Source organism: Vanacampus margaritifer, chromosome 18 (assembly GCF_051991255.1).
Source record: "Vanacampus margaritifer isolate UIUO_Vmar chromosome 18, RoL_Vmar_1.0, whole genome shotgun sequence".
In the NCBI taxonomy this organism is placed as follows: Eukaryota; Metazoa; Chordata; class Actinopteri; order Syngnathiformes; family Syngnathidae; genus Vanacampus; species Vanacampus margaritifer.
Genome location: NC_135449.1, coordinates 12,233,456 through 12,254,188, shown reverse-complemented (window position 1 = coordinate 12,254,188; position 20,733 = coordinate 12,233,456). Strand labels below are relative to the sequence as shown.

At 37.4% G+C, this 20,733-nt stretch overlaps 1 protein-coding gene across 20 annotated transcripts in view; it reads right to left on the bottom strand.

Annotated features, from left to right (window-relative positions):
- The window catches only part of cacna1g (calcium channel, voltage-dependent, T type, alpha 1G subunit), a 235,239-nt gene that overhangs the window by 9,116 nt on the left and 205,390 nt on the right, over window positions 1-20,733 (bottom strand). For 10 of the 20 annotated variants that reach the window (XM_077550124.1, XM_077550123.1, XM_077550122.1 and 7 more), the window contains 9 exons: window positions 19,044-19,195; window positions 18,241-18,350; window positions 15,005-15,138; window positions 10,226-10,296; window positions 9,539-9,617; window positions 7,939-8,060; window positions 6,545-6,961; window positions 3,782-3,925; window positions 1,504-1,626 (listed from right to left, as the gene is read on the bottom strand). In XM_077550124.1, the coding sequence (XP_077406250.1) occupies window positions 1,504-1,626; window positions 3,782-3,925; window positions 6,545-6,961; window positions 7,939-8,060; window positions 9,539-9,617; window positions 10,226-10,296; window positions 15,005-15,138; window positions 18,241-18,350; window positions 19,044-19,195 (1,352 nt within the window). The remainder of the gene's footprint in view (window positions 1-1,503; window positions 1,627-3,781; window positions 3,926-6,544; window positions 6,962-7,938; window positions 8,061-9,538; window positions 9,618-10,225; window positions 10,297-15,004; window positions 15,139-18,240; window positions 18,351-19,043; window positions 19,196-20,733) is intronic. The other 10 variants (XM_077550108.1, XM_077550113.1, XM_077550111.1 and 7 more) reach the window with 4 other exon arrangements.

Genomic DNA, 20,733 nt, shown 5'->3' with positions numbered 1-20,733 from the left:
ATAATAATGTAAACTGTAATTCACATGGCAACCTTGCTTCATTCCCTGTACTTCAGAAGTTGATAAGATAAGCCAAGTCAAAATTTAATGAATTAAGTAGAAAAATGCACTTTTCCCCCATCTCAGTGGGCGGCCATTTTGCCACTTACGCTCTGTGATGTCATTTTCAGTTGAAAGCAAGTTAAAACTTAAAAGAAAAATAGAAAGTCCAAATAATATATATATTTTTCTAGAATTATATACAATAGCTAGAAAACAATTTTGTTGTTATACTGACTTACAATAATGCAAGCTCTGTAAGTAACATGCCAACCTTGCTTCATTTACTGTACTTTTGATTGAAATAAAATAACTCTTTGACTGCCAAAAACGTTAAATAACGTTTAGTAAAATCCTATGGAGGAGTGCCAAAGACGTTAAAAGACGTTTGTTTCAAAACAGAGGCGAAACTAACCATTTTCTATTGTTGATTACTCAAAAACGGAATAAGGTAGAAACAAACTTTTTTTTCTGATGAAAGATGAGAGTCCAATCTTTCATTTGGTAGTATGTGTGTTTCCATAGTCCAAACACATAATTTTCTGTGGACCTTGAAAGATCAGTCAAAAGATCAGTCAAAATGCTTAAATCGGCTGGCACCCACGGCATCCCTTTTCTGAAAACGTCTGGCAGTCAAAGAGATAATAAAAAATCAATATCCAAATTTAGAAAACAAAAACAAAGGTTTTGCTGCTACGAGCACAAATTATTGTGCAACAGTTACAATGAGGAAACTTGAGACGTCAGGTCTGTTGTGTGACATCACCATTGGTGTGATCCCTCGTCAAGGTAGTGTGAGGTCACTAACTGGTTTCAAATGCTTTGGTTAATGCATGCATTTCCCCACATTTGCTGTCTGATGAGGATGATGAAGCTGCAGTTTAGGAGGATTGACATAAAAAAATCACAACACATCTGTTTAATACACATTTTAAGGTCATTGTTAAAATTGGTTCTTAACCTGGCTTCGTTTATGTGCAATATAAATTCCAATGTGTAATTGAACTTATGGTGTTCCACAGGGCTCAATTGTGGGGCCTCTGCTATTTTCATTGCATCTGTTGCCCCTGTGTTCCGCCTTAAGAAAAGAGTGTTAAAACTACATATCAGAATAAAAAAAATAAAAAATACTTTTCAAATGTGGGGAAATGAGTATTGCAAGGCGTGTTATACTATAAAAACCTCAAGGGTACACATTTTGTTTGATTGGACTGTAAAAAGATTTGCCATAGCTGTGCTTTCAACTATTGAGGTGGAGTATTAGGTGTGCTGAGGCATCTGGTTTAAACTAAACGTTTAACAGGTTGGCACACACTCGCTATGCCAATTATATGTGAGCCTGGTACGGTGGCGAAGTGGGCAAGTGGTTTTGGAAGACCCTCGGAAGTAAACACTACTACAGGATACTGCAAACAGGAGGAGGAGGAGGAGCAGGTATGAAGAAGAAAAAGGAACTGTCAGTACATTGCATTCCAGGCTGCTTAGAGAGAGGGGATTAAAATCGTCAGCGACCAACTCCTCTGTCAGAGCTAGGGACCAGGATTGCTCAGAGGTCAGAGACAGAGCTTCCATCTCAGCTAGAGGAATCTAAACAGGAAGAGACAGTGGTGGGTGAGCAGACAAAGCAAATACACTGCGCACTGTGAAAACACATAAATATGAAGATGACAAATAGGCAATATACATTTGAACAACATAATAGACATAGAGGGTGATAACATTTGAAATCATGGACAACATTATTAGGATGTTTAAGCATTTCAGTGACAAGATGTGATAATGGAAGAAAACCGAAACCAAAATATGCCTGTCACAGTTGGAAGTATACCTCACAAAGTTTGGCGAGCATCAAAGGGCTCTGCATGTGTGTTTTGCTTTTTTGTGTATTTTTAGGGCAATTCCAAATGAACATCCAGACTGAAGGGATGCAAAGAGAAGAAAAATGCAAAAAGAGAAGACTAAACACCAAAAAGAACAGACTTATATATCACCTTATTTCAGTCATCACTTATTAGAGTTATGATATAATGTTTTCTTTTACAACTTTTTTTTTTTTTAAGATAGAGTGACACGTTTATATGGTGCACCTGCCACAAAAATCAGAATAACATTTTAAATTTGTCATTAAAGTTATGAGTGTTAACTGTGAATGAAATCTTGGGTATAACACACATTTGTATATATTTTTAAAATCATCTTTCTGATTTTTTGTAATTTTAGTAAGGCATTTAAGAAAAATCTTTACTATGTTTTAAAATCTCTTTAACTCGGCTTATAACTGTTTTTAAATGTTGTATGTTACAGTTTTTGAAGCATTGAGTCACGCGTATGAAATGCACTATAAATCAGCGATTCTATTTTTAGGTCCTGGTAAACAACTAAACAATTTGGAAAATTGTCATTTCTTATTAGGCCCGCTGTATAATATTTCAATTCGAGAGAAAAAAAAAAAAGCACAGATCAGTGGAAATCAGAGGTAACTTCAATATGGAACAGAATTCCACTTCTACTGTCGCACATTTAACCACTTTCTTATAATAAGGTAAACATGAACACATACGCCAAATACAACTGAGATACTTCTTAATTAACACAGGAAAAAACAAAAACCAAGCTTGACATTTAATCACTGGGAATTAAATTTAGAGCACTGCAGGGTTCCGCATGTTTTGATTTGCCTCAGATTTAAAATAAACATTCTTTCACTCACTAATAGGTCCAGGAAGAGACCCTTTAGGAGTTTTTTAGTCTATTTTGAAGGCAAGAAACAAAAACAAAAAAACACCTCAAACCAATTTATAGATGTTTTTAAGTGGGAGCTTACAATGATACTGTGATAGGTCCCATAATACCATAGATGTGAACTAGAGGTATTGACATCCACATTATGGATCAATGTATGGATTACACCTCAGTCTTCAGCAAAAAATTGTAATTGAGGAAAGGTATTACATTGGTGTCATGGGCATGAGTACGGTACACAAATACACTAAAAACAGACATATGGTCTAAGTTGCAACTTATTAAAAAGACAGAGGATACACAAATTATTGTGTTGAGCATGAATGCGTCTTGAGTGGTCACTGATGCAAATGAGTGGATGACATCATAGCTGAAATGCCATGCAGTGCTAGGCTGGCTAAAGTACGAAAATGGTAATGGTTCTTGGGCGGCATGATATTTGGCAAACATAACATGGCATGCTGTTCTACCCCCCCCCCCCCCCCCAAAAAAAAAATATATATGTACGGACAATATTTCCTTGTTTTTCCCCTTCGTAAATATTTTACAGCTTAACGGAGATCCCGCAGAGTTGAAAAAGCATCCATCTTTAAGACATTTAGTGCGCTAAATGGTCATAAAACACTAAGATTTGCCAAAAGGGGTGAGATAATATCACATGTTCTCAATAAAATAAATTATCCCATCAAAGGGTCAATACAAGTAAAACAAAACACGATTAAAGGGCATTCTCTATCCGAGACAAAATTGTTGAAAGGAAAAGCCACTAATAATTTTGGCAAGATTAGAGAAGACACCTGGATTTTGAGTAATCCTGGTATGTTGTATCAGTATGGAACCATCCAGAGTTTGGATGCATCTGTTGATGACTTTGACGTTTTTTGTTAAAAAGACACTTAAAGAATATTTCCATACATTCACAACCCTGAGGGAAAACAGTGATTCTTATTTATGCATAACATGAGTGACATCTGAATTTCTTGTTTTGTTATTTATTGACCTTTTTGTCCGTGTTGTGCTTGCTGGCTTTGGGGGCAAGCGCATAGTAGTGGCACACAGACCCAGACAAGTTGTCCATCAAACTCAGCTCCCCTTCCATTGAACCCTGGATGACCAGGGAGACTGAGTCAAACTGTGCTCTTTTCTGGACAAATTTGGATAAAGCAGAGGAAAGAGATTGAGGCAGGAAGAGAAAGAAACAAAGGGACAGCAGAGGGTGCAGATGGGACATACGGACAAATGCCAGGAGGAAGAATGAATACAAACAAATAAAGAAAACGACAGTTAATCAGACAGAAACAGATACAATGACAGAAAACAGTTCGTGTGATGCATATATTTATTTCCGCAACTACTGCACCGGCCACAAGAAGGCACTGTAAGATCACAGTAGGATAATCCCAAGAAACCAGCGGTAAAGATAGAGCCATCAGCAGACAGACAGCATCTTAAAGGGGAAACACAAAGATCGCAAGATGTCTATTTCCTATCCCCCCCAAGTTGTCTGGAAATAGCTGTTGAGGAGCACAACAAGGCCATGCGGTCCAGCTTTCCCATGGCACTATGACCTGCCTTTGACTGGCACGTCCTCCGCAGGGACCCGCAACAGCCACACACAAACTGTACAGTAAAACCTATTGGACAGTGGAGGGGATGTCCCATAGTGAAAAGTGTACGAGAAAAAATGTACATAGTCATCTGAGCTGCATTTCAAAATGGAACAGTATAAAATATGTCCTACATTTTGGATACAAATACAGGGGGTCCTCATTTTTATGGTTTATAGTGTTTTTCAAACTATCATTTGCATTTGATTGACAAATAACTCACCACAATACTGTACTATTTTAGTGCTGGGAGTTTTACAGTAGTTAATGTTAAAGAATCAAATGTGTGATATGTGACGCTACTTTTATTTACCTTGCGCTAAACCGACTCCCGACTTAATAGATGTTGAGTTTCTCAAACTTTCAAAAACAACATGAGCTTTGTAGAGGAATATTATCCCATTTTTGGGAAAATACAATTTCACATAAAAGCAGGCCGAAGGGTCCACAGTATTCTACAACAAAATGTGTTCATTAAAAAGCACAACGCTAGATAGATAGCTAACCTTGTTAGTTTAGCTGGCTATTCAGCAGCCTTTTGATTACCAAGCTAATAGCAGACCATAAATAAATACACTCTTTACTTTGGAGATGACAGCGATGTGGCTGACAGTACTGTATTTTTCACGGAATCAACTTACTACTTGTGGGCTTTTTGTAATCCTTTCAACCTCTAGATCAGCGCTTCTCAACCCTGGTCCTTGAGTACCCCTATCTAGCCTGTTTTCCATGTCTCCCACAAGCAACACAGATGTTTCAACCGACCAGCTAATCTACAATCTCTGCATGAAGCCTGATAACGATCCTCAGCTGTGTTGGCTGGGGAGACATAGTAAACAGGCTGGATAGGGGTACTCGAGGACCGGGGCTGAGAACCAGTGCTCTAGATAATGTGTGTCAGACCCCCCCAAATATACAAAAGGCTCGGCTAACAAAGTGTCGCACTTCTGTTCTGTGCTGCATTGTGATTGCTCAGTCTCATTTTCAGGTATGTAGCCAATGGTCACATAAAAATAATCTATTCTCAATAGACACACAGGAAAGCTGGAGCCTATTTGAGCTGGCTTTGGCTGAGGGGAGGGCACACTAAGGCCCCATCCAGACGGAAGCAAAGCTGGCTTCGTTCCTCAAACAAATCTCATACACACAGAAGCATTTCAAGACTTGCATGTGTCCAAAAGAAGACGCTGAGGACGTTTAACGGGTGTAATGTATTTGCCAAGTCTGGAGTGGTGCTGTAGCGCAGCCACAGGGAGTTAACAGAACGTGTAGAAGAAGAATCAGCGAAGAAGATGAACACAATCACGCGAGAATTGCCGCATACATCATCAATCTGCGACGCGTACGGGGCGCGGTTTGAAATCTTTCCACTCTGGAGCTCGGTTTCAAACTCCGAAACGTCATGTGGACGAACAGCTTAAACGGTAAGAAACTTGTGAGGATACATTGAAACTGGTTTTCGTGTGGACGGGGCCTAAGCCAATCTGGGGGAACATATAGACAAACAACCATTCACACTCACAATCATAGACAGTTTACAGTTTTCAGTTAACCCAATGCGCATTTTGCCTGTGAAATGTAAGTGAAAGACTAAAGACACAAGGCTCAAAACGGCACTGCCAATACTGTAATTTGTTTAATGAGCCTCACCACTTTACTATCTTTTACAATTGTATGACAAAAATTTTGGGGGAAAATGTGAGTTAAATCATTGTTATTGCTGTTACAATTGATACATGTTTTATGATTGTGACAGTTCACTAAATAATTCAATTTTAAGTATAACTTTTTGGGGGAAATTGAATCAGCACACTGAAGGTAAAACAGAAACCAGAATAGATTTTGTACAAACCAAAGGTTCTGCCTGTGTGGTGAATTTGACCAAATATGGTCGGGAATGGTGATGAACTGAATGTGTTTGAAACACACAGTGAAGAATGGCCATTATTCTGTTATTTCATAACCCAATCTCAGTGCCCTATAGAATTAATGAATTGATTACACTACACTCTCAACCACTGTAATGAGTCGAGTCGTGGGTGTCATTTTATTGGTCGTAAAACGTGGCCCCCAGCAGAGGGGACTACAACCTCAGAGTATATTTGTGAGAAATGAACAGATAAAGGATTTATCTGAATGTGTAATGTATTCCTTACCTCCGGAGGGGGCTCCAGGCATAATGGAGGCTCTTCTCTGATGTTTACAGGGTCTCTGGGTATATCAACAGTCGGTGAGTCCACGCCCCTTTCCTGCGCTATGTCCCCACCTCCAGTAGACCTCCAGGGGGAACCCCCGGAACTGGACCTGTCCATGCCTATTGTAAGAGGGTTGAGCTGGGGCGACCTCGTTGCCACGTCTCCTCCATCGCCGTGTAGCTCAAGCTCTAATTCCGCCTCCAGCTCCGCCTCTTCCTTGGCTTCTTTGTTGCTCTCTTCCAGGTGCTTCATCAGGACAGCGATAACGACATTGACCAGGACGAACTGAGCGGTCAAGACGAAGGAGACAAAGTAGATGGGAGACACGACGGTGTTGTAGCAGGTAGTGGTCTCGTGGGCACAGTCTCTTAAAGTGTCCTGGAACAAGCATGGAAATGAACATTTGGTTATTGGTAGACTAATTTATTAGCTAACAATTAATTTAATGAATTAATTATTAAATAATTGATTAAACAAAAATGAACGTGAGTCAGTTTTTCCATGTAATTTATACTCCCAATCTAGACCTCCAACACTGCGGACAAACACTGATCATGTCATCAAAAACTATTTATGACCTAAATCATAAGGTGAACGGTATGGTATTTTTAAATAGGTTTTAGGTGAACTAATGAATACACAATCACACGCACGCACATGCACATATACATACTCACCCACATACAAAATAAAAAATTAATAATAATTTTAAAAAAAAAGAAAAAAAAAAGAGAGAGCAATGATTATGACATGTCAAATCGGTAAAATTGCCGAATGAACAATTCTGAGCTCTCCAGAAAAAAAAGAAAGAAAAAAAGAAAAGAAAACTATTTATGACTTTGGTTGATCTGAGAAAACTGCCATGTTGAAGTTGTGCTAATATCTGTACTAGCATTACTCAAGATCTTTTATCTTTAAGAGTTTGTTATTAATGAATATCCTTAGCCTTTGTTTATATGATGTATTTTTACCACTGTTAATTCACATTTACAACGATAACTAAGATTTTCTCAACCATAGAACAAAAAAAACATCAACAGCTAAATTGTTCTAAAACAAACGTAGAATAATGCAAATTCATAGAAAATTTGAGCACTAAAATGGATTAGAGGTCACCTAAAATGAATACACTAGCAAGAAAATAATTACGCTTCAGAATACAAGCGGATACAAAAGAGGAGGGAAAAGAATCTCAGTGGATGCACTCATTGGCAAGAAAAGTAATGTACAGTCAGCAGTGGAAGAAGCCAGAATTCAATGCAAATGGATACTTGGGACACCTCTGCTCATGGCAATTTACCAACACACTAAAACTGCCACCTTTGTCACTCCATTTACAAATTTGTTTATTTCACCTTCATGATGCCATTCCAGTTGTCCCCAGTCGAAACTCTGAAGAGCAGCAAAAATGCCATTCCAAAGTTTTTAAAAGTTGCATAGCGTCCCAGGCCCTCACATGGATGGAGTTCATCACAAACTGGGAAGAGAAGAGAGGACAATGATGTTATGACTGCTTGGGTTGGATCATTGTGTTATGATGTTGATGTTTTCAGTTGCTTATGCAGTTACTATGTCCCTTATGATGATAATATATGATGATGTATTTGCCACCCCTATTTTGTCTAGCCTCATGCAGTTACTATGTCTCTTATGATAATATGATAATGTTTTCAGTTGCTATGGTCAGGTCAGCAACCCTTCCTGTCAAAAGAGCCATTTACATCCCCCACAAAAAAATCCGATTTAAAGATTGTTATCAAGGAAACAGTGTGTACTGAGGGCCCAAGAGCTAATTAGAGCTGCACCATAACACAAAATTATGCAGCATCCAACACTTTGGCATTCATTTTCTTCTACCTTTTGTGTGTTTTTTCCCCAGACATTTTTAGATTTTTCTGCTTTTCTGGCAAATGTCTGCCATTTTGGCAATTTTATGAACATATGGTCTTTTTCTGCCTCTCTTCTTCCTTTTTGGGAATTTAAATGGCTATTTTTTTTTTACATTTTTTTCTGCCTTTTTTGCTAGCAATTTTCTGACATTTTGGCAATTTTGTGGACATCTCATGGTAATTTTCGGGATTTCTTGTTTTGTTTTTGGACATTTTTGAATGTTTTCTTTTCCACTTTTTTTTTTATTATTAATACATTTTCTGACTTTTTGGCAATTCCAAAAATATTTTATAGTAATTTTGTGCCTTTGTTTTGTTTTTGGACATTTTGGGTTACTTTTCGAACATTTTCTTTTCTGCCTGTTTTATTCAATTTTCTGAAATTGTTGGCAATTTCATTGACATTTAATGATCATTTTCTGCTTTTCCTCCTTTTTTGGACATTTTACAGACACTTTTTGGACACTTTTCGGTCATTTTTAAAACGTTTTTCATCTTTTTCTGACAACAATTTTTTTTTTATTCTGACTGCTTTTTGGGGAATATTTAATTATTTTTTTAATATCTAAAGCATTAATTCATTTGAAGACTATTTTATAGAAAAAATACAACTAAATATGAAAAAAAAAATTCTACTACTTTTTTTTCAGAGATCCTCAGGGAGCCACAGTAGAGAGACTAAAGAGTCACATGTGGCTCCAGAGCTGCAGGTTGCAGACCCCTGGTCCAGTCAATCTTATTTTATCATATAGTTCTTTTTTCTGTCATATAGAAATGTGCAGCAATCCCTACTTTTCCATGCAAGCTGTATGTCTCTTTGTGTGTTTGAAGTTGCTTCCATGCATTAAGCCCTTCTCTCTCAATCGGGGTTTCTATGATCTATGGTTAGTATGATCTCGAGGCCATCTGAATCCAGCCCTGCTCTGTGTTGTTACTTTCTACCTTTGTATATAAAGACTCCGTTTCCTAACTCCCATGCCTTGCCTGCGTTTGGATCCTAATACTGCACCTCACATGACACAATAAAAAAAAAAGCTCGATATCTTCATGCATTAAGTGGCCTTACTCAAGTCACCAAACAGCTCCACTCCCAAGGCTGCAAAGATGAAGAAGAGGAGCATGAAGAGAAGACCGAGATTTCCCACCTGTGGAGTGAAAACAGGAAGCAAAATGGATTTGTCAGATTGCAAAATATTAGGGAAAGCCGCTAAGAGAACATGGAATAAACGAAGAGTCCTAAAATATAATGGCTCATTTTTGGGGGGAAATATGAAGTAACTGGCTATGGTAAAGAAACGTTTTAGGATTTTTTTTTTGTTATGCATATTAACATAAGGCAAGATGTCAAACCCCCTTCAGTAAGATGCATTAATTATAAGAATTTAAATTAAATTAATTATATCAAATCACTTTGAATTACAAGAAGAATACTGTGAACATAGGGAAGTGTTATTTTCTCACACTTTTTTTTCACCTCCAAATTACCACCTGAAAAACCTTCAAACCCACCAAGAGCAAAACCTTTGCACCTGAATTCACTTACTAATAACGGAAGGAATGCAGATATGCAAATAGGTGCCTTCAGATTTGGCAACAAGATCACAGTGAATGGGCACACCTTAACATAAAAAAAAAGTTTTGACATAATTGCAGCATAGCTTCTGTAAGGGGTTTGAACAATCCTTGTCGGGGGCGGACGAGTTGGGAGTTGCGATGATGTGGAAGAAAAGCAGGTTCAGTGGTTGTGATGTACCTGAGGCAGCGCTTGCATAACTGTGTCGAGCAAAGCCCGCATCCCCACCGCCATCTTTAGGAGCTTCAGTACTGCAGGGAAACAAACACAATGTGGTTATTAAGTTATTCTTTGAAAGTTTCCAGAAATGTTGAGCGTATGGTAACTCATTACTCATACATAAAACGACAAACAGTGTTCAAAGGTCCAGAGTTGAAATAAGACAACATGGTTAGAATTACTCCAAGGTGATTAGTATCGCAATTAATTAATTCATAATTTAACTAGATGAAAGCCATACACCTCTGTGAGTCATTAAAGCAGAGGTCACAATTAAGAACCAAAATAAACATTGTGCAGGTATCATCAACATGATAATGAGACTTTGGCAGGCAGGAACCTAAAACCTAAAACGGTCATGACTTCATGATAGAAATAACAATTCTGCTTACCCAAGCAATGAAGCATATTCGTCTTGTGATCTCACCACATTTTGGATTGCTATTTCTTATTAAAAAATAAAATGAGTTTTCAAGTTTTGGAATATGCATCCAGCCAGTGTTAATATAATGTTAAACAGTCTCTCAGTTGCTGATGAAGCCTGCAACTTTTTTTCTGCTTTCTTTATCGATTCTTTATCTATATTAAACATATGCTTTATTAAGCTGTCTAATAAGATCTCTTTAACTCATTCAAACACAAAAACGTATAAATACGTTTCCTATTACTTTGTCCTTCACTCGCGAACACGTATTTATATGGGGTTTAAAAAAAGAAGTTTTTTATGCTAGAGCATACAGAAGGCTTTGATTCAGCTTCCGACCTGAAGAGGTCGCTTAAAGCAATGGTAATTATTACAAAAAATGGCCAGCAGGTGGCAGCAGAGTATAAGAGATCAGCCAGGGCCATGTTGCAACAAGCTCTTTTTCACAGTGTTTTCAACAGTTTTGTGGATAATGATTAAACTTAGCTATATTTTAATGCTAAATTGCTGCAAAACTGAAACAGATACAAAAAGAGACTCTAATGTTTCTTTTGCTAGGTTCCATGTTTTTATCGCAATAGAACACCATATTCTGTGGGCCTTGCAAAATCAGTCAAAATCCAGTAAAACAGCCGGAGGGAAGGGGGTTGCTTCAGTGAAAATGGCTGGAAGTGAATGAGTGAATGCCGCTACCAAAGAGTTTTTATTATTATTTTTTTTTTTATCATTGTTTCAAGTTTCATATGGATCTGAGCCAGATAGGGAGTAATTTTGATGTAATACCCATTCAACCTTATAGCTGTCAAATCCAAGCAGGCTATAATTTGTTACACTTGTGTTTTATCACATTCCGTTCCCTCCAGAAGAATGAAACTTTAATTCCTTTAAGCCATTAAAATCCTGGATCGTAGTAGTTGACTCATTGATTTTGCAGGTGACAAATGTTAATGCCTTGGCAGAGGTCTGCACTTTCTGAGTGCTCTTGTTGCTTAATGATTTTTGGCACAAGGTAGCGGTGTAAAACCCAAATATGTGACCAAAAAGCTTATGTGTTGCTTGCTGGGCTTTCTATTTTGCATTTAGTCCTACGTAGTTCATCATCTCATGTGACACAGTACATGACGTCAACCAATTGAATAATAGTAATTTCCAGCTCGTATAAGTAAACGTTGCCACATGAGGCTCTCAGAAAAGGAAAGAAAAGGCAGAGTTTATCCAATGTAATAACAAGACAGCAATATTTATCACTATAATTAATTAATTCAAGAAAAATATGGTCATTTTTGCTCCAACAAGCCACAGGGACAGGAAAACAAATATATTACGGTATTTGAAATGAAACCAAAAGCAGTATATTTAAAATAAAATGAAAATTGTGCGATCTCTAACTCAAGTACAGAAAGAAACTGCACAGTGAACCGTATAGAATTGGTGCACAACATGCGATGTAACCAGGAAGAAAAAAAAGGGTAACACATCTGGTAAGGCGCATGGTATTTTTCCTGTATCAATCTGCATTGCTAATGTGATTGTATGTAAATTTGCAATCTCTGGGATTGTCAGGCCCCTTGATGCCCCCCCCCCCCCCCTTCATCAATTTGACCCACCATCTGTTTAACAAGATAGCCTGCCACTCAGTCAGATGATTGGATGCAAGGAAACCTCTCTACCAATCAGGTGTACCCATTACTAAGTTAGCACAGGTTTGAAAATTGACTCTTACGACTTTTGTCATTGCTGACTGTGATTTAATGTGAGTGGTCAGCCTTATGTAGTTAGCAAATTAGCTTTGTTAAATATGCAAACAGTTTGTGAGTTGCTTGCAAGCATGAGTATTGGGACTATTCTCCCGTCATGTGTGTGACATTTTCACAACAATGCTCTTGTTCTTCCGGGCTTCAACCTTCAGCAATAATTCAACCTTGTAAATTAGGATATTTATTGTGTTTTAGGTTAACACCGTCAACATATTTAACCCTATGAAGCCTGAACCATGAAATACATGAGAGGAAATCCTGATTCTTTGTAAATAGAGTATTTATTAGTCCTTTTGAACAAACTTTTTTTCCCCTGAAAACACAACGCTTTAAATTCGTACATTTGTAACTGTCAAAATAATAATGAACAGACATATCAAACATTAGTATTTCTAAAAATCTGGAGAAAAAAAATCCCTCTATTAACTCATTTGCTCCCAAAAGCGTATTTAAACGTTCTATTTTAAATATTGCCATGGTCCCAAAAACGTATTTATATGTTTCTTTAAAAAAAAAAAAGTTTTTATGCTAGAGCATACATGCTTTGATGCCGCCTCTAACCAGAAGAGGTTGCTTAAAGCAATGGTAGTTATTACAAAAACGTCCAGCAGGTGACAAGAGAGTATAAGAGATCAACCAGGACCATGTTTCAACAAGCTGTTTTCCCCAGCGTTTTCAACAGTTTTGTGAATAATGATTGAACTTACCGGTAGCTATATTCTAATGCTAATTACTTTAAAATGGAAACAGAAAGAAAAAATAAATCCTGAGAAAAAGAGACTCTAACCGTTCTTTTGGTAGGTTCCATGTTTTTATAGCAATAGAACACAATATTCTGTGGGCCTTGCAAAATCAGTCAAAATCCAGTAAAACAGCCGGGAGCGAAGGGGGTTGCTTCAGTGAAAATGGCTGGGAGTGAATGAGTTAATATGTATAGGTGTCTCTCCTTTCTCAATTGGGGCAATCTCGCAAGGTCGCTGGAAAAGCCATCAGCTGGGTGATACTGCCCTCTAATGGATTATCCGTGCAATGCATGTGTCAGACCGTATACGTCAGGGTTTTAATGGGGAAAAATATATATACTCATGAAATAGAGGGCTTAAAATGTCTTGTATTTAATATGATACATTTGGCGTCAGATATACTGTTATGCGTATGGGAGAATGGCCCATTGAAATACTCTCGTTTACGGGTTTGTAATTTTGCTGTGCCATGTTACTAATTGTTGGGAATGCTAGGCCACTAGTTTTTTTGTCCCTCGATACACCACGCTATGCTCTACTTCATGAGTGTACACATTTTAATGCAAAGGCAGACTTTCTGCTAATTTTTGTTCTAGTGCTGGGCTAGGTTGGCAGCATATTGTATTCTGAATGTATTTCATTGGTATTTCCTTTTTCTGCTCTCTTCACTGATTGGCTGATGTTCTTAATTAGATGACAACTAGTGTTCATGTTCTTCCATTTCTCCAAGTTAATACAATAAAAAAGATGTTATGTAGTCAGTCTAAATGGTTGACGTTCAATTAAAGGTATACTTGACTCATTGAGCCATTTTCAGCAGTGAAAAGTTAATATTTTGTCTGGAATGAATTTGATAGTATCATTAATATTCATGTACAATTAATACCTTTAAAAACTCTTTTTTACACTTGCTGTTGATTGAAGATGGCATCACCTGTGCTGAGGAAGTAAGTAATGGCCAATCATGGCTCACCTGTTTTCTGGGTTTGGTCAGCAAACTGAGCTATGATTGGTCGTTACCTACTTCCTCAGCACAGGTGATGTCATCTTCAGTCGACAGAAAGTGGAAAAATTAGTTTTTAAAGGTATTAATTCTACATGAAAAATTTATCAAATTCATTCTGGACAAATTATTAACTTTTTACTGCTGAAAAATGAGTCAAGTATCCCTTTAAGTTGTCATGTATTATTCCATCTCACTGTGACTTCCCAAACTTGGGTTTGATCAGGTTTAACTGTACTGTCATTAAACCGGCTTCTGTATTCACACAATCATTGTTCCATTTACAATCCATGCTTCACTAATATTTTCTTAAAATGTAGTTGCCACATCAGGTGTCCTCTCTCTCTGTCATGCTCCCTTAAATTCTGTAGCTCACATTCATTTATCTTCCCCAAATTCCTATCATCTAAACTTTTCCCCTTGTCACTTAGTCCTCTTTCTCTCTCCTTTCACTTCATCGTGTAATCTATTTTCAGTCCGGGAGTTATTAATCACCGCTGTCGTCCTTTTCTTTCTGTTCCTTCATTTATTATTACATAGTCTCTCCATACAGTCTCAGTTAATTGCAGCTTTATTCAGTTACTGTCATGATGTGTGTTGGCGCTTCCAAACTACACTTTCTTGACTTCAATTTCTGACTGTGGTTTGTCAGCTGGCTGCTTTTCGTCAGTGCCATCTGCTCGGCTCCTGCCATATAAAAATGACAAAGAGGGACACTCCCGGGGATGCGGACGTGTTACAGAGACATCTTAAGAATCAGTGAACTGCGAGGGAGGGAGTGCGGGTGAAGGTCTGGAGGCTGCTAGCTCATACCTCGCGCGATCCTCAGCACTCTCATGATGCGGATTATGGTCGGGTTAATGGGCAGTGACGCGTTGACCTCGATCTCCTCCAAAGTGATACCCATGATGGACAGCAACACGATGGCCAGGTCCAGCTGGTTCCACCTATACACATGCGCTCACATCAGTACAAAACTTGCATCACTTCCCTTCATCCGCGCAATAGCTACATTAGCGTGAATAACATTTTAATAATAATAATAATAATAATAATGGATCGATTAGAAGAAATAGTAGTCGTGACCAAATATGTATAGTATAATTTATAAACATTTTCAAGCAAACTATACACTCTAGACACGAACAATACAGTATATGCATGTGAGGGGTAAATATTATTTATGTCCACTTGTGGTCACTATTGATCCATTCGTCACCAAAGTCAATTCCTTTGTTTTTGTTGTATACTGAAATTTACGTTTCAGATTAAAGGGGAACTCAATCCAAAATATTTTTTGACAATATGTTCTATGCATCCCCACTAGTTTAAATCTGGTATTCTGGTTAATACAGTGTTTCCTCGCTATAACGCGGTTCACTTTTCGCGGTCTCGCGGATTTGTTGTAGTGCAATTTTGCCTGCATTTTTTTTTTTACAGTAATGTACGTATTTTTATAAAAAATTATGAAGGTTTGAACATTGAGAATGTTTAAACAAGAGAGAAATGTGAGAAAATGTAACTGCCTCGATGAGAAAGGTGTATACACTGTGTGGTGAGGGGTTTTAGAGCCTTAAAACATTCATAATTAATGTAAAACATAAAGCTAACTACTTCGCGGATTTAATTTACTGCAGGTATTTTTTTGGGCCTAACCCCAGTGGATAATGAGAATTGCATGTATTGCGTTAGTGGAATATGATTTTGACAAGATAATGTAATATGTTAATTTTAAAGGGGAAGTCAACCCCCCATTTTTTTTTTTTTACTATAATAAGAGCAAGTGGTTAAGAAAATGGATGGATGTTCTATGCAGCCCCACTAGTCTAAATATGGCATTCTGGTTAATATTGCGTTAGTGGAATATTAGTTAAGCATCAAAACCCAGCAGTTTTTATCCATTTCAGGTGGCGGCCATCTTGTCACTTGCTGTTGATTGAAGATGACATCAATGTTGCACAGGTCTCAGGTAACAACCAATCACAGCTCATCTTAAGAAAAGAGGTGAGCTGTGATTGGTCGTTGCCTAAGCCCTGAGCAACTGTGATGCCATTTTCAGTCGACAGCAAGTGGCAAAATGGCCGCCCCCTAATATGGATAAAAACAGCTGGATTTTGCTGCACAACTCATATTCCACAAATGTGATATTAATCAGAATGTCAGGTTCAGACTAGTGTGGTCACATGTAACATATTATTGTCAAGAAATGTTTAAGGGTGATTTCCCCTTTAAAGTGAATAACATTTCATATTTTGTTGCATAACTCTTCCTTGCAATAACTGCATCAAGCCTGCCTTCACTGCACTGACTTCATTCTTCATTTGTTCCAAAACTTTTGTGGCTCATTTCTGTACTTCTTTGTAAAATCCAATCTGATTCTTTTTACAGATGAGTGGTTTGCATCTTGTGGTATGGCCTGTGGACTGTGATACGTTCACCACTGCCGGGTGGAGTGATGTCACTGACTCTTGTCTTTTGTTTTTTCACAGCTCTCACAATGTTTTTGTCATCAACTGCTGTTGATACCCTTGGCTGACCCGTTTGATGAAGGCAAAGAAATAAAATATAATAAAAGGCAACACTTGAGCAACTAGAAACCCATCAGTGACATGTCCTAATACTTTTGCTTACTTGAAGAATGGGTAGGTTCAAACAAAAAGTGTTGTTCTGAGTTGCTTAACACATCTAGATGTAAATACCATGAAATAAAAGCTGTTATATTGAAGTGTTCAGTTTAGGTGAACGGTATGGGATTTTTTTTAATAGGTTTTAGGTGTACTAATGAATACACACTCACACACACATACTCACCCACATACAAAAAAAAAAATAAATAAAAAAATAAAAAATAATAAATAAAAAAAAGAGAGCAATGATCAATGTCAAATCGGTAAAATTACCGAATGAACAATACTGAGCTCTCTAGAAAAAATAAATAAAATAAAAAAATAATTAAAAGAAAAAAAAGCTGTTATTCTTCTACTTTTGAAACTAAAAGCCAGATGTCTCAAGTATACAATAAAAACAAATGAATTGACCTTGCAGTTCCAATACTTTTGGAGGGAACTGTGCATCATTTTTAAACATCTAGGGCAGCTTTTTGGGAGAAGCTAGTTATCCGAAAAACAAGCCTAACTACATGCTCAATTTTGCATCCAGCCATTTTCGATACCACTTCTCCTCATTAGGGCTGTGGTGGACTATCCCAGGTGGCTCAGAGTAAGAGGAAGAGTACACCAGCCAGTCGGCAGCTACAAATAGACAAACAACCACGCACACACAATTTCACACTTACTGACATTTTAGAGTGTTCAATTAACCTATGCATATTAAATTTGTGAAGCACAGCAAATATTTTTGGGAAGTCACATAAACTTACATAAATGTTTGATTATAGACTTTTTGGAGGTTCTGGGTAATTAGACTAATTAGACAAGAATTAAATATTTTCCATTTTATAGAACAAGACACCAGCTGCTTCATATCCTGGCATTTTCTATCAAGCAGAAAATGTTTGGAACCTGATAAATGTGTAAAAAGTTAGAAACAATAACGATGAGTGATTGTGCTAATCATGTTCATCCAATTCCTGTGCTTGAGTGTGTTGTGTCAGAATCAACTCTCGCGAAGAATGGACTTGACCACCTTGTGAGTAAATTAGTTCCAAAATTATGATGCCTCCACTTGAGGTCTGTGTGAGGCCGCTTTCATATTAATGAGAAATGCGTGTGCGTGCGTGCGTGCTTTCGCGCTACGGTGTGGTTTTCATTGGCAAGCCAGAGATTTCAAAGATATGAAATCATCTCAGGCAGCTTGTTTTATGGCCGTTTAATGAGGCGTTTTTTATTCATACAGTTTTCAACCATCTTCTGATGAGCTAATGAAAAAAAAACCTGTTTCCATCAATCTGTTGGAAACATGTTGTCAAAACCAAAAAGTTTAAGCTACCGCAAATGTTTTTGGGAGACTTGTGTTTGAACTGTCTTGGAGGCACTCTGATAAATTATCTCATCAATTCCGTGGTGTCTGTCAGCTATTCAAATACTAACTTGTCCTTAAAGAAGCGTCGAAAACCAAAGGCAACCAGTTTGAAGACTGACTCCAGAACAAAGATGAGAGTGAAGATGTAGTTACAGATCTTCAATGCTTCATCCAGTTCCTGAAGATTGAGCAGAGAAGATGAATATCATCATTAAGGCTGTCAATATATACATATAAAAAAAAAAAGACACTTTCAAGTTAGACCCAAATGTGCCACAAGAACTTGGAATATATATATATATATATATATATGTATATACATTAGGGGTGTGTGAATTGCCTAGTACCTGGCGATTCAATTCGTATCACGATTCATAGGTCATGATTCGATACCGATTAATTCCGATATGAATCTATAAACTGATTATTGCGAAAAAAATTTTAACTGAAATTTCGAAAATACTAATCAGTAAACTTGTACATGTACACTGTAAGATTTGTATGAAAATGTATTTATTTAGCTGAAAATTCAGGCTTATAACTGAGCCACTGCATTTAACAAACAGGTTGCAGTCTGTTTCATGTCTGAACAGCACTGAAATAAAATATTAAGGCTTAAAGTTCCATTAATATAACATTCTTCCATGCTTAATGTGTGAATCCTAACCATAAGTAAGACGTTTTGTTGAATATTCCCATTAAAAAAAAGTATGTTTAAAAATCGATTCGAGAATTGCGCGTTGTAATATCGTGATATATTGCCGAATCAATTTTTTCTAACACCCCTAATATATATATGCAAGCTGGAATAATCCTTGGAAATTGTCAGGTTAACATTATTACCCCACTTTCCCCCTGCACCACATCTGACCTTTGGCTGCTGGTAGTGCTCCATGGACATTGTAATGACGTTGAGCCCTATGACGATGGTGATGAAGAGGTCCAAGTAGTGGCTGGTGCACAACTTGTGGATAATCAAACGGGTGGGGGAGTAATCGGAGTAGTAGGGCTTACTCTGAGCTTCTGTTGGAAGTGGGGTTTGGAGGGGGGGGTTGGGGGTTGGGGGACAGGGCGCATTGAAGAAGGAGGTTGGGGAGGCATTCATAAAGTGAGATAGGAGGTAATACAATGGGACAGTGTAAATTAGAGCTGCTGTGTTATAGAGCGGGCGGTTAAACCTGAAAAAGAGGTTAGTTAGTGGTCACATACATTTATTTATAGATTTGTAGATGAGTGGGGCAAATCAGTCAATGGACAAAGTAAGACAAACCTTCCTGTGGCTAGCTGGTATGAGCAGTTCAATCAAATATCCTCATCTTACCATGTGATGTGAGCTACACAATATTATTCGATGTGTATGTCTTATTGAGCTTATAGACGAGCAAGGTGCCACTATATTTTCAAGCAGAAGGTTTCACCATCTCACACTGTCTCTCTGATTGCCTCCTCTCATCTTTTTCCACATCGCTCTTCTCAGGAAAAAAAGACCTAACATGAGAGAAATAGTCAGATTAATTTGTTCCTCAACTCTTCCCTCCACCCTGAAAGGGTGGCAGGGTGAACCAAACTGAACCCGATGAGGAAGGGAAAGGTTGCTTGACCTCTCAGTTGCATCATCATGCCATCAGTGAAAGAGAGAGAGAAAAAAAAGCCCTCTCGGTGATGTGAGCTCGCCTACTATACCCGACACCCAAACTCCCATGACTACTATTACTTTTTTTTCCTTCTTTTTTTTCTGGAGAGCTCAGTATTGTTCATTTGGTAATTTTGCCGATTTGACATGTCATCATCATTGCTCTCTCTTTAAATATATATATACAGTATATATATATATATATATATATATATATATATTTATATATATATATATTTTAATGACTACTATTACTAATAAATTTGACTTATAAAGTGTTTCTAAATATGCAAAGAAACTATTTACAACTAAAATAAAAGTAACAATATTTATTTTTATAATGCCTTGTAAATTAAGATATTACAGTTTCAGATGCAAAGATGTATTCCTTATGATTGAAAAATGAAGCTTCATGAAAGCTTCATGAAGCACATTTGATATATGTTTTACTCCTCTAGATGGCACTCTTGTTTTAAAGATAGAGTGGATATTTAATCAATATCCATTGCACTAGCCTTTATATTTAAACCAAAAGCACCATCTAGATGAGTAAAAAAAATATGAAGCTTTATGAAGCTTCTTTTTCCCAAACTTGAAAATCCTAAACTGTTTGCCTTATCACCTTTAACAGTTGTTAGAAATAAACAAAAAGTGCTAACGTGCTACACCTATTCGTTTTAACATGTTTGATAAAGTTAAACAATGTCAGAGTGGTCCTTGCATCCTTCAATTTTTCCTGTATGTGGCCTTCCCGCATGCTTCCTCGGCAGCCTGAGAAGACAGCAATTAGCATTCCCTTCCTCAAGACGATTCAATCAAAAAAAACTTCAAATACCTTTTTTTTTTGGACAGGGGCCAGGGGGGGACTTAGATCTAATTGTGGCTTGCTCATCAATTAAAAAAAAAAATGTATGAACAGTACAACTTT